The sequence below is a fragment of the Coregonus lavaretus genome (genome assembly GCF_964263955.1).
Source record: "Coregonus lavaretus genome assembly, chromosome: 17".
Classification (NCBI taxonomy): domain Eukaryota; kingdom Metazoa; phylum Chordata; class Actinopteri; order Salmoniformes; family Salmonidae; genus Coregonus; species Coregonus lavaretus.
The window spans coordinates 15,001,674-15,016,509 of NC_140004.1; the positions used below are offsets into that span (position 1 = coordinate 15,001,674).

Sequence of the window (14,836 nt, forward strand, 5' to 3'; positions counted from 1 at the left end):
GTGAGGTCCATACAGAAATGGTTTGTCGAGATCGGTGTGGAAGAACTTGACTGGCCTGCACAGAGCCCTGACCTCAACCCCATCGAACATCTTTGGGATGAATTGGAATGCCGACTGTGTCGTGGAGAATTGTCCTTATTCTTAATAAAAACCAAAGTATTCCAGAGATTTTGTAGAAGTAAGATAGACTTTATTACAATTAGACAAAAGCCGAGGTGGTCTGCAGAGCATCTGAATTCCAAACACTTTGCCCTCAGTTTATATACAGTTCTATTCCTGCACATTTTACATACGTTTTAGCTTAATCCCTCCCTGTTTAGTTCTTCCACCATTGTCTCCAAATCTCCATCTTTTGACCGCTCCGCCCACTCTCTTAATTTATGATAGTGGTGAAATCTGACTTCTCTTCCTCCTATGTATTCAGACTTAGAAACATCCCATCTAACCCATAACACATTATAAAACATTTCAATCAATACTTAAATATGGTTTAAACATGGCAGGTCCATAACCCATTCTCAACCATATACATTTAAGACATTCCTAGCAGTATAACCAGTTCTCAGACATGTACAGTTCTCATGGATAGTGTATATTTCCCACACATAGTAAGAATGAGCAGGCCCATTCCCAGGAGCCATGTCCTGACTCTGTCTCAGGCTCCCTCCTTGTACACTCTGTTTCACTTAGTCTAACTGCTTGTCTTTGTGATTAACTAAAGTTTCAAAATATGTAACTATGTTCAACCTGTAATTTTAACTTATAGTTTACTTGGGAGTCTACTGAAAAATGGGTTTCTTTCCTGTCTATCCACATGTCTGCTTGGTCTCCTTTTCATATCATACCGGAACCTCCTCTTTATCCAAACAGCCACCCTCCCTGGACCTTGAGCCACTATGGTTTCTTCTTGTGACTATGTGTATGTGGCTATGTGTATTGGGTCAGGCTATGTGTATCGGGTCATAGCGCACAAACAAGTGATAACGTTAGTTCCATTGCTATTCCTATCTCCACACAGCTGCACCCTTGGAAGATTGTAAAAGACAGGATGAACTGAAAAACGGTGGTCACTCTGAGGCTCTTAGTCCTGACCGTGTGACCAGGTTACTCAGAATCAACGACAAACAATATAGGTCTATACAGGTCTATCTGTTCCTGAAGTTTATCTCCATCCCATGTCCTTGACTACACACCCAGACCAGCTGCAGGGAGCTAGAGGGAACCATCCTTTCTCAGAAGCACAGCATTTGCACTAAATAAATGTCTCTACTATTGTTTAATTGGTTCTTAATCCATAGGCATATAGAGCATATACAGTCGTGGTCAAAAGTTTTCAGAATGACACAAGTAATAGTCTTCACAAAGTTCGCTGCTTCAGTGTTTTTAGATATTTTTGTCAGATGTTACTATGGTATACTGAAGTATAATTACAAGCATTCCATAAGTGTCAAAGGCTTTTATTGACAATTACATTAAGTTTATGCAAAGAGTCAATATTTGCAGTGTTGACCCTTCTTTTTCAAGACCTCTGCAATCCGCCCTGGCATGCTGTCAATTAACTTCTGGGCCACATCCTGACTGATGGCAGCCCATTCTTGCATAATCAATGCTTGGAGTTTGTCAGATTTTGTGGGGTTTTGTTTGTCCACCCGCCTCTTGAGGATTGACCACAAGTTCTCAATGGGATTAAGGTCTGGGGAGTTTCCTGGCCATGGACCCAAAAGTTAGATTTTTTGTTCCCCGAGCCACTTAGTTATCACTTTTGCCTTATGGCAAGGTGCTCCATCATGCTGGAAAAGGCATTGTTCGTCACCAAACTGTTCTTGGATGGTTGGGAGAAGTTGCTCTCGGAGGATGTGTTGGTACCATTCTTTATTCATGGCTGTGTTCTTAGGCAAAATTGTGAGTGAGCCCACTCCCTTGGCTGAGAAGCATCCCCACACATGAATGGTCTCAGGATGCTTTACTGTTGTCATGACACAGGACTGATGGTAGCGCTCACCTTGTCTTCTCCAGACAAGCTTTTTTCCGGATGCCCCAAACAATCGGAAAGGGGATTCATCAGAGAAAATTACTTTACCCCAGTCCTCAGCAGTCCAATCCCTGTACCTTTTGCAGAATATCAGTCTGTCCCTGATGTTTTTCCTGGAGAGAAGTGGCTTCCTCACTGTCCTTCTTGACACCAGGCCATCCTCCAAAAGTCTTCGCCTCACTGTGCGTGCAGATGCACTCACACCTGCCTGCTGCCATTCCAGAGCAAGCTCTGCACTGGTTGTGCCCCGATCCTACAGCTGAATCAACTTTAGGAGACGGTCCTGGCGCTTGCTGGACTTTCTTGGGCGCCCTGAAGCCTTCTTCACAACAATTGAACCTCTCTCCTTGAAGTTCTTGATGATCTGATAAATGGTTGATTTAGGTGCAATCTTACTAGCAGCAATATCCTTGCCTGTGAAGCCCTTTTTGTGCAAAGCAATGATGACGGCACGTGTTTCCTTGCAGGTAACCATGGTTAACAGAGGAAGAACAATGATTTCAAGCACCACCCTCCTTTAAAAGCTTCCAGTCTGTTATTCTAACTCAATCAGCATGACAGAGGGATTTCCAGCCTTGTCCTCGTCAACACTCTCACCTGTGTTAACGAGAGAATCACTGACATGATGTCAGCTGGTCCTTTTGTGGCAGGGCTGAAATGCAGTGGAAATGTTTTTGGGGGATTAAGTTCATTTTCATGGCAAAGAGGGACTTTGCAATTAATTGCAATTCATCTGATCACTCTTCATAACATTATGGAGTATATGCAAATTTCCATCATAAAAACTGAGGCAGCAGACATTGTGAAAATTAATATTTGTGTAATTCTGAAAACGTTTGACCACGACTGTAGGCATTTCATTGTACAACATGCATAACGCATATAATTGGTTTGTTATGTTATCTAATTAGTTAACTAAAAATCTCCCATAACTGCAAGCCAGGCCTAATCGCCCAACATCATTGCCGATCTCACTAATGCTCTTGTGGCTGAATGGAAGCAAGTCCCCGCAGCAATGTTCCAACATCTAATGGAAAGCCTTCCCAGAAGAGAGGAGGCTGTTACACAGTGCATTCAGAAAGTATTCAGATCCCTTGACTTTTTCCACATTTTGCTACGTTACAGCCTTATTCTAAAATGGATTAAATAAAAATTTTCCTTCATCAATCTACACATAATACCCCATAATGACAAAGAAAAAAACGTTTTTTTTTTACATTTTTGCAAATGTATTACCAATAAAAAACAGAAATACCTTATTTGCATAACTATTCAGACCCTTTGCTATGAGACTCGAAATTGAGCACAGGTGCATCCTGTTTCCATTGATCATCCTTGAGATGTTTCTACAGCTTGATTGGAGTCCACCTGTGGTAAATTCAATTGATTGGACATGCATTGGAAAGGCCCACAACTGTCTATATAAGTTCCACAGTTGACAGAGCATGTCAGAGCAAAAACCAAGCCATGAGGTCGAAGGAATTGTCCGTAGAGCTCCGAGACAGGATTGTGTCGAGGCACAGATCTGGGGAAGGGTACCAAAACATTTCTGCAGCATTGAAGGGCCCCAAGAACACAGTGGCCTCCATCATTCTTAAATGGAAGAAGTTTGGAACAACCAAGACTCTTCCTAGAGCTGGCCAAACTGAGCAATCGGGAGAGAAGGGCCTTCGTCAGGGAGGTGACCAAAAACCCAATGTCACTCTGACAGAGCTCCAGAGTTCCTCTGTGGAGATGGGAGAACCTTCCAGAAGGACAACGATCTCTGCAGCACTCCACCAATCAGGCTTTTATGGTAGAGTGGCCAGACGGAAGTCACTCCTCAGTAAAAGGCACATGACAGCCCGCTTGGAGTTTGCCAAAAGGCACCTAAAGGACTTTCAGACCATGAGAAACAAGATTCTCTGGTCTGATGAAACCAAGATTGAACTCTTTGGCCTGAATGCCAAGTGTCACATCTGGAGGAAACCTGGCACCATCCCTACGGTGAAGCATGGTGGTGGCAGCATCATGCTGTGGGGATGTTTTTCAGCGGAAGGGACTGGGAGATGAGTCAGGATCGAGGGAAAGATGAACGAAGCAAAGTACAGAGAGATCCTTGATGAAAACCTGCACCAGAGCCCTCAGGACCTCAGACTGGGGCGAAGGTTCACCTTCCAACAGGACAATGCCCCTAAGGACACAGCCAAGAGAACACAGGAGTGGCTTCGGGACAAGTCTCTGAATGTCCTTGAGTGGCCCAGCCAGAGCCCGGACTTTAACCTGATCGAACATCTCTGGAGAGACCTGAAAATAGCTGTGCAGCGACGCTCCCCATCCAACCTGACAGAGCTTGAGAGGATCTGCAGAGAAGAATGGGAGAAACTCCCCAAGTGTGCCAAGCTTGTAGCATCATACCCAAGAAGACTCAAGGCTGTAATCGTTGCCAAAGGTGCTTCAACAAAGTACTGAGTACTTATGTAAATGAATACTTATGTAAATGTCATATTTCATTTTTTAAATGTGCAAACATTTCTAAAAACCTGTTTTTGCTTTCTCATTATGGGGCATTGTGTGTAGATTGATGAGGAAAACAACTATTTCATTCATTTTAGAATAAGGCTGTAACGTAACAAAATGTGAAAGAAGTTAAGGGGTCTGAATACTTTCAGAATGCACTTTAGCAGCGAAGGGGGGACCAACTCCATATTAATGCCCATGATTTTGGAATGAGATATTCGACAAGCTGGTGTCCACATACTTTTGGTGGTGTAGTGTAATTGTACACTGGCATAGCGGCATTAACAGCTGCAAGCTAGAGCCAGGCAGGAAAACTGTCCCAGAATCAAAATGTATGACCAGACATGGGGCTCTATTTTAACAAACCTCTAACGCAATGGTAAATCTAAGCGCTGGTGGTTGCACTATAGGTTTGGGGGTGTGTCAGAATTTTTTTCACTATTTTCAAAAGCAAAATTATGGGCGCAGTAGCTGGCGGTGGCGCGAAAGGGCTTGGTTTTGATAAATAAAATAAGTTGAAGGTGTGTCGAGGCTTGACCCCTCACTGGCCAATCAGAACGTGGCTAAATATGTGGTTGCTTCAAGTTCTGTACAGAAACAAAATAACAAAATGTAGGCCTATCCCATATCCCATATATAAGCTAAACATTTTTGAACATGTTTTTGAACAGTAATTGCATGGATTCAATATGGAAATATATTGTTAACATAACATTCAAATTGAGGCCTACTGTAAAATGTTGTAAAATGCATAATGTCTTAGCTATGGAACTGCCAAACGTTGTCAATAAGCATGATTAAATTGACTATTGATGAGACCTAAAAAGACAGTGAATAATTCTAATAAAATTCAAATAAAATGAAACAACAACTTGTTTTAAATAGGCTATGTCTAAATACAGTTACAGGCTCCCCATGGGCATATAATATTAGGCCTAAGACAAAGTAGACTATGGAGGGTTTTACACACAAACTTTTCACAACAGCTGGAAAAATATCCATATATACAGTGCCTTGCAAAAGTATTCATCCCCCTTGGCGTTTTTCCTATTTTGTTGCATTACAACCTGTAACTTCAATTGATTTTAATTTTAATTTCATGTAATGGACATACACAAAATAGTCCAAATTGGTGAAGTGAAATGAAAAAAATAACTTGTTTCAAAAAATTCTAAGAAATAAATCAAGGAAAAGTGGTGTATTGTATTCATATATGTATTCACCCCCTTTGCTATGAAGCCCCTAAATATGATCTGGTGCAACCAATTACCTTCAGAAGTCACATTAGTTAAATAAAGTCCACCTGTGTGCAATCTAAGTGTCAAATGATCTCAGTATATATACAACTGTTCTCAAATGCCCCAGAGTCTGCAACACCACTAAGCAAAGGGCACCACCAAGCAAGCGGCACCATGGAAACCAAGGGGCTCAACAACAGGTCAGGGACAAAGTTGTGGAGAAGTACAGATCAGGGTTGGGTTATAAAAAAATATCAGAAACTTTGAACATCCCACGGAGCACCATTATCCATTATTAAAAAGTGGAAAGAATATGGCACCACAACAAACCTGCCAAGAGAGGGCCGCCCACCAAAACTCACGGACCAGGCGAGGAGGGAATTAATCAGAGAGGCAACAAAAAGACCAAAGATAAACCTGAAGGAGATGCAAAGCTCCACAGCAGAGATTGGAGTATCTGTCCATAGGACCACTTTAAGCCGTACACTCCACAGAGCTGGGCTTTACGGAAGAGTGGCCAGAAAAAAGCCATTGCTTAAAGAAAAAAAATGCAAACATGTTTGGTGTTCGCCAAGAAGTATGTGGGAGACTCCCCAAACATATGGAAGAAGGTACTCTGGTCAGATGAGACTAAAATTGAGCTTTTTGGCCATCAAGGAAAATGCTATGTCTGGCGCAAACCCAACACCTCTCATCACCCCGAGAACACCATTCCCACAGTGAAGCATGGTGGTGGCAGCATCATGCTGTGGGGATGTTTTTCATCGGCAGGGACTGGGAAACTGGTCAGAATTGAAGGAATGATGGATGGCGCTAAATACAGGGAAATTCTAGAGGGAAACCTGTTTCAGTCTTCCAGAGATTTGAGACTGGGACGGAGGTTCACCTTCCAGCAGGACAATGACGCTAAGCATACTGCTAAAGCAACACTCGAGTGGTTTAAGGGGAAACATTTAAATGTCTTGGAATGGCCTAGTCAAAGCCCAGACCTCAATCCAATTGAGAATATGTGGTATGACTTAAAGATTGCTGTACACCAGCGGAACCCATCCAACTGTCACGACTTCCTCTGAAGTTGCCTCCTCTCCTTGTTCGGGCAGGCTTTGGCGTTCGTCGTCACCGGCCTTCTAGCTACTGCCGCTCCTCATCTCATCATTCCATTTGTTTTGTCTTGTTTATTACACACACCTGGTTCATATCCCCTCATCAGTACCTGTATAAGTGTTCCCTCTGCCCCCTTGTCTTTGTGTGTGATTGTTTATTGTGGAGGATAGAGAAGCTCGGTGGAGCTCCGTGTATTTTGTATCGCCAGGTTATTTCCCAGTGTGTCCTGTATTTTCCAGTGTGCCTGTTTTGCACACTGGAGTGGTTGGACGCATTACTGAGTAACTCTGTGTTTAGGAATAAATCCTGTTATTCTGTGATTTACCCTTCTGCGCCTGACTCCTTCGAAATCACCTCATCACACCAACTTGAAGGAGCTGGAGCAGTTTTGCCTTGAAGAATGGGCAAAAATCCCAGTGGCTAGATGTGCCAAGCTTATAGAGACATACCCCAAGAGACTTGAAGCTGTAATTGCTGCAAAAGGTGGCTCTAGTTAAGTTTTATTTTTTTTGGTCTTATTTCTTGTTTGTTTCACAATAAAAAATATTTTGGATCTTCAAAGTGGTAGGCATGTTGTGTAAATCGAATGATACAAACCCCCAAAAAATCCATACCAGGTTGTAAGGACACAAAATAGGAAAAATGCCAAGGGGGGTGAATACTTTCGCAAGCCACTGTATATATATACAATACCAGTCAAAAGTTTGGACACACCTACTAATTCAAGGGTTTTTCTTTATTTTTACTATTTTCTATATTGTAGAATAATAGTGAAGACATAAAAACTATGAAATAACACATATGGAATCATGTACTAACCAAGAAAGTGTTAAATATATCAAAATATATTTTATATTTGACGGTCTTCGAACATCCATCCTTTGCCTTCATGACAGCTTTGCACACTCTTGGAATTCTCTCAACCAGCTTCATGAGGTAGTCACCTGGAATACATTTCAATTAACAGGTGTGCATTCTTAAAAGTTAATTTGTGGAATTTCCTTCCTTCTTAATGCGTTTGAGCCAATCAGTTGTGTTGTGAAAAGGTAGGGGCGGGTATACAGAAGATATCCCTATTTGGTAAAAGACTAAGTCCATAGAACATCTCAAATAAGCAAAGAGAAACGACAGTCCATGATTACTTTAAGATATGAAGGTCAGTCAATACGGAAAGTTTCAAGAACTTTGAAACTTTCTTCAAGTGCAATCGCAAAAACCATCAAGCGCTATGATGAAACTGGCTCTCATGAGGACCACCACAGGAATGGAAGACCCAGAGTTACCTCTGCTGCAGAGGATAAGTTCCTTTAGAGTTACCAGCCTCAGAAATTGCATCCCAAATAAATGCTTCACAGAGTTCAAGTAACAGACACATCTCAACATCAACTGTTCAGGGGGGATTGTGTGAATCAGGCCTTCGTGGTCGAATTGCTGTAAAGAAACCACTACTAAAGGACACCAATAATAAGAAGAGACCTGCTTGGGCCAAGAAACACCAGCAATGGACATTAGACCGGTGGAAATTTGTCCTTTGGTCTGGAGTCCAAATTTGAGATTTTTGGTTCAAACTGCCATGTCTTTGTGAGACGCGGTGTGGGTGAATGGATGATCTCCGCATGTGTAGTTCCCACCGTAAAGCATGGAGGAGAAGGTGTAATGGTGTGGGGGAGCATTGCAGGTGACACTGTCTGTGATTTATTTAGAATTCAAGGCACACTTAACCAGCATGGCTACCACAGCATTCTGCAGCAACAAGCCATCCCATCTGGTTTGGGCTTAGTGGGACTATCATTTGTTTTTCAACAGGACAATGACCCAAAACACACCTCCAGGCTGTGTAAGGGCTTTTACCAAGAAAGAGAGTGATGGAGTGCTGGATGAGTTGGACTGCAGAGTGATGGAAAAGCAGCCAACAAGTGCTCAGCGTATGCAGAAACTCCTTCAAGACTGTTGGAAAAGCATTCCAGGTGAAGCTGGTTGAGCGAATGCCAAGAGTGTGCAAAGCTGTCATCAAGGCAAAGGGTGGCTATTTGAAGAATCTCAAATATAAAATATATTTTGATTTCTTTAACACTTTTTTGGTTACTACATGATTCCATATGTGTTATTTTATAGTTTTTATATATACAGTTGAAGTCGGAAGTTTACATACACTTAGGTTGGAGTCATTAAAACTCATTTTTCAACCACTCCACACATTTCTTGTTAACAAACTATTGTTTTGGCAAGTCGGTTAGGACATCTACTTTGTGCATGACACAAGTCATTTTTCCAACAATTGTTTACAGACAGATTATTTCACTTATAATTCACTGTATCACAATTCTAGTGGGTCAGAAGTTTACATACACTAAGTTGACTTTGCCATTAAACAGCTTGGAAAATTCCAGAAAATGATGTCATGGCTTTAGAAGCTTCTGATAGGCTAATTGACATCATTTGAGTCAATTGGAGGTGTACCTGTGGATATATTTCAAGGCCTACCTTCAAACTCAGTGCCTCTTTGCTTGACATCATGGGAAAAACAGAAGAAATCAGCCAAGACCTCAGAAAAAAAATTGTAGACCTCCACAAGTCTGGTTCATCCTTGGGAGCAATTTCCAAATGCCTGAAGGTACCACATTCATCTGTACAAACAATAGTACGCAAGTATAAACACCATGGGACCACGCAGCCATCATACCGCTCAGGAAGGAGACGCGTTCTGTCTCCTAGAGATGAACGTACTTTGGTGCAAAAAGTGCAAATCAATCCCAGAACAACAGCAAAGGACCTTGTGAAGATGCTGGAGGAAACAGGTACAAAATTATCTATATCCACAGTAGAACGAGTCCTATATTGACATAACCTGAAAGGCCGCTTAGCAAGGAAGAAGCCACTGCTCCAAAATTGCCATAAAAAAGCCAGACTACAGTTTGCAACTGCACATGGGGACAAAGATCGTCGTTTTTGGAGAAATGTCCTCTGGTCTGATGAAACAAAAATAGAACTGTTTGGCCATAATGAGCATCGTTATGTTTGGAGGAAAAAGGGGGTTGCTTGAAAGTCAAAGAACACCATCCCAACAGTGATGCACGGGGGTGGTAGCATCATGCTGTGGGGGTGCTTTGCTGCAGGAGGGACTGGTGCACTTCACAAAATAGATGGCATCATGAGGAAGGAAAATTATGTGGATATATTGAAGCAACATTTCAAGACATCAGTCAGGAAGTTAAAGCTTGGTCGCAAATGGGTCTTCCAAATGGACAATGACCCAAGCATACTTCCAAAGTTGTGGCAAAATGGCTTAAGGACAACAAAGTCAAGGTATTGGAGTGGCCATCACAAAGCCCTGACCTCAATCCTATAGAACATTTGTGGGCAGAACTGAAAAAGCGTGTGTGAGCGTGAAGGCCTACAAACCTGACTCAGTTACAGCAGCTCTGTCAGGAGGAATGGGCCAAAATTCACCCAACTTATTGTGGGAAGCTTGTGGAAGGCTACCCGAAACGTTTGACCCAAGTTAAACAATTTAAAGGCAATGCTACCAAATACTAATTGAGTGTATGTACATTTCTGACCCACTGGGAATGTGATTAAAGAAATAAAAGCTTAAATAAATCATTCTGTCTACTATTATTCTGACATTTCACATTCTTAAAATAAAGTGGTGATCCTAACTTACCTAAGACAGGGATTTTTTACTAGGATTAAATGTCAGGAATTGTGAAAAACTGAGTTTAAATGTATTTGGCTAAGGTGTATGTAAACTTCCGACTTCAACTGTATAAATATCAACTCACCGTTACTGCTCTTAAATATATATAGCTAAAGCTTACCCGCGATTTGACAGTTAGGTCCAACAGAGGAAAGTGGAAGATGCATTTTTTTACAAAATGATCAACGAAAAACAATAAGCAGTCTTTTAGATAACCTGATGTTCCTAAACAGGCTTCCTACAAGTCACCGACACCTTTCATGAAATGGGGATCGCACATAATGAGTCCAATCGTTTCACAGAAGCTCAACAAAAATAATGTCCAATATATATAAAAAAGCGGAATGTCTTTTGACTGTTTTGCTGCTTGTGATATGTTAATAAAACATTTGTGATATACATAAATAAGGCTACTGTGTGCACCACCGTTGGCAAAATCAATGTCATAACCAATTGAGTTACCCCTAAGACTAGCTTTTGGTCAGTTTTAAATATTCCTAGTTGTGTTCACTGAAATTGGCATATTGGCGCAAATTTTTAAGAACACCCCTCAAATATTTCCACCCCTCCCACCTCAGCGCAAGCCAGTTGATGTTAGACTGGTAAAATGCCAAACCTGACGTACTGGCAAATGTGCCAGTTTTTACATAACGAAATTAGAACCTACAGTGCGTTTGACACTTGTGCCTCCTTACTGCCAGCCAAAAATAGAGCCCCTGGGCTGTACCACCACAGCTACCCTGGAGGGGGAGCCCTCCCTATAGCTGTTACCGTTATTCCATGTTTTGCTATATCAATGTTGGGCCCAATGCCTTGGTGCCAAATTTGTTCATATGCCTTCTCCTGTTTCATTTCAAAATGCCCCTTCTTCTTGTGCCAGGCTTGGTCAGTGTACTGTACTGTAGACCTACCTGCAGTCTTTCTCCAGTCCCTTGGACTCATCGGTGCAGTAGAAGAACTTGCCCTTGAACAGCTGCACGGCGATGACAGCGAAGATGAACATGAAGAGCATGTAGACGATGAGGATGTTGAACACGTTCTTCAGGGAGTTGACCACGCAGTCAAACACAGCCTGGGAAACATGGGGCTGGGTTAGATACAGTACACACTGATGACTCTGTGTCCTGACAACACTCATCAATAAGTCAACACTAGTGAATACATGTGTAGTGTACAATGGGTCAGGTCGGGTAAAGTCCCATTCCGTACCTTCAGCTTGGGTAGGCGTTTGATGGTCTTGAGGGGCCGTAAGACTCTCAGCACTCTGAGGGACTTGATGGTGCTGATGTCCTTTCCTTTGGACCCTCTGCACAAGAAAAACACTAAGTTAGACAACAAACCAGTAAGGTCATCACTCAAACGCTAAACCCTGTGTGAAGGTAGTTGTATTCATAAACTGCTAAAATAACAATTGCATTAACAAAGAGGCAAACCACTTGTGAAAAAAGTCAGTACCTTGTTGATAAATCGCTGTTGCTTTTAAAAGTTTCATGAATGGTAAGGTTTAGACTAAGAAACAGAAAGCATTTGAAGAATGCTCTCTAATGGTCTTGACCGAACGTGACTGGAAATGTTCTTACAATCAAAGGAAGTGGGGTGAGGAGGAGAACGGTTGGTACTATATTCCCATCTCCCACTACTAAAGACATTGTATTTTTAATAATACATTCAAAATGATTTCAACAGAATAATAATTGAGGTAAACATATTTGTCAAAGCTGTAGAAATTGTTTGTGACAACCAAGCACCCAGCCCCAATTGAGAATGGATTAGTAATTTCACATAGGCTCATGCCTCTCCATACCATTCAGATAGGTGTACTGTAGCATGTAATCCTGGATTACATGAGCGAATTAGACAGTTTGTGGATTTATAGCATGCAGAGTAGTAATTCCACAGAAATACATCTTCACTGAGAGTTACATCTCAACACATATTTCTCCATGCAAATAACACCAGAAAAATAAATCAAGTACGCTCGCACTATAGACTGTGTATCAGGTTTCTGCAGAAGAACCCATAACCAGTGGTACAAAATAAACGGTGATGTTTCTTTTAAAGGAACCAATGCTGTTTTCATACACAAAGTCGTTAAAATGAGATGGTGAGACTGACAGATGACTGAGGGAAAAGATGAAAGGATGTCAGTGTAGAGTATTATGACTCATGGGGAAATACAGGAACAAGTGATTTATTAGACTTTCTCAGATACAATGGACGGAAGAACAGAAAATCTTTTGAACCAACATGTCAAGAAGTCTGAGCAGAATCCCATTAAGTCTCCATGTACATTAATGTTCCCTACAGACTCAGAAGAGCTCTTGCTGAATCAACACCTTGGGGAGCTGTGAGAATAGCAATAAAAGTGCAGGCATCTCCAAATGAAATACAACGAAGTGATAAAAAATATTGCATGTTATATAAAATGTAAAATAATTTACCAATGTATGGTACAGTACACAAAATGGTAATGTATTTAAGGTAAAGCATCCCATTGGTGAAACATGGAGGGATTTGAATGACTCCAATTAACAGTCAGCAACACATAAATAACCAGTCAAAGATACTATGTGATACTTCACATTAATAAATGTGATATAAATAGACCTATTCAGACCTATTCTGGAAAGACTTCTCTTAAATGCAACGTTAACTCCTCTGTTGTTCAAGTAAATCCTACACAGCAGTCACTAATTTTCTCATCAACTTATAGATAAAGATAGACTTGTAAACATCTCAGCTTCTGGTGAAGATGACTAACATGGCACCAACAAGACAGTCCACGAGGAGGCAAATGGCAACAACAGAGAGAAACAAATCTGCCAACACACTCCATCTTCCCCTACTCTACCCTGCCTCCTCCCTCTGTCTGCTATCATCACACACACACACACACACACACACACACACACACACACACACACACACACACACACCACTTCCCATCCAAGTGGGAATAAACGCCATCTTGTAACTCTGACTGGTATTCCCAACACAGCATGGCCATGTGATATGATGGTGTGGTTCCTCCCTCCCAGAGCTTCCAGTTATAACTCGACTCTACCACAGCAGCATGCAACGTTCATGCTCTGATGCGCATTAGTCCAGCATGCTTTTTTCACAGTAAGTAGAGCCCATGGTTTGAGATCACAAAACACTCACACATGTAAAACCACACATGACATTCTGATAGCCTTCAAAGAACGCTTGACCAGCTTGGAGAAAAACATGTGACTTGGGAGTTTAATTGCGAGCGTTTGGAGTTTTCTACAGGGGCTGGATGGTGGACAGAGCTATGAGACGCCAAGACAGTGGTTAAATACGTAATGAGGACATCATTCTCAGGTACAGGTGGCTGATGTGTACCATATGTCATCTCCCTGGAAGGAGAACAAAAACTCATCCAAAATAACCACCATGTCCTGTCTCAGCACCAGCTATTTTTACCACTACTCTAATGGTAGTCCTACACATGTAGGATCTTAATTTGAGCCATTTTGCTATAGCAGGAAAATAATCCTGCAGCAACAGGAAATGTGAATTATTATGTGGATTATAATTAATGGACATTTTTGTAGGGGTTGATACATTTTTCATTAGGGAAATCAGGTCTGAAATTTGAAAGGGGAAATTACAAACTTCAGAAGCCTTTTTAAACCTCAAATACACTACAAGTTCTAAATGTCCTGCATTGCAGGAAAGTTCTCCTGCAACAGGGTCATCAAATTAAGATCCTACATCTGTAGTTCTCTCCCTGTCCATGTGGAACAAGAATGTATTATGTTTAATGTATATGTACTGACAGGGCTATACTTGGTGGGTCACCTAGGGAAAGAGTTAACAGAATAAACATGAATGTGTTTATAATAGCTCAGAGTATTTGACTTGGGCATAGAAGATTGAAAATAAATACAAAAGTCTACATAATGATTAGAATGGCCAGCATAGTCAGTGCTGATGCTGGGATTTGGGCCAATCATCAATAATGAACACATTTTACTTGAGCCTCCATTTACAGTAAGATTGGAGAGTGAACTCCCAGAAAGAGAGAGAGGTTTCTATTGAAGGCTATCAGAGTGACATGGCAAAGGCTCCCGGTCTGTAAAGGAAACCCTTTACTCATACAGGTTTAGAGACATGATCCTGGCCTAAGCAGAAGAAAGAGGGGTAGAGGGGTAAGAGGGGAGAGGGGGTTCCCCACCTGGGCACACCTTGTGGCGGTCTGATGGGGGAAAACACAAGATAAAGAGCACAATTATGACGTCT

The 14,836-nt window shown here is 41.6% G+C and overlaps 1 protein-coding gene across 1 annotated transcript in view; it reads right to left on the reverse strand.

Annotated features, from left to right (window-relative positions):
- Nucleotides 1-14,836, reverse strand: part of cacna1ba (calcium channel, voltage-dependent, N type, alpha 1B subunit, a) — a gene marked incomplete at its 3' end in the record, with an annotated part of 138,523 nt that overhangs the window by 24,789 nt on the left and 98,898 nt on the right. The window contains exons 27-29 of the mRNA XM_084180933.1: nucleotides 14,772-14,792; nucleotides 11,780-11,876; nucleotides 11,482-11,642 (exon numbers count right to left, since the gene is read on the reverse strand). Of these exons, the coding sequence (XP_084037059.1) occupies nucleotides 11,482-11,642; nucleotides 11,780-11,876; nucleotides 14,772-14,792 (279 nt within the window). The remainder of the gene's footprint in view (nucleotides 1-11,481; nucleotides 11,643-11,779; nucleotides 11,877-14,771; nucleotides 14,793-14,836) is intronic.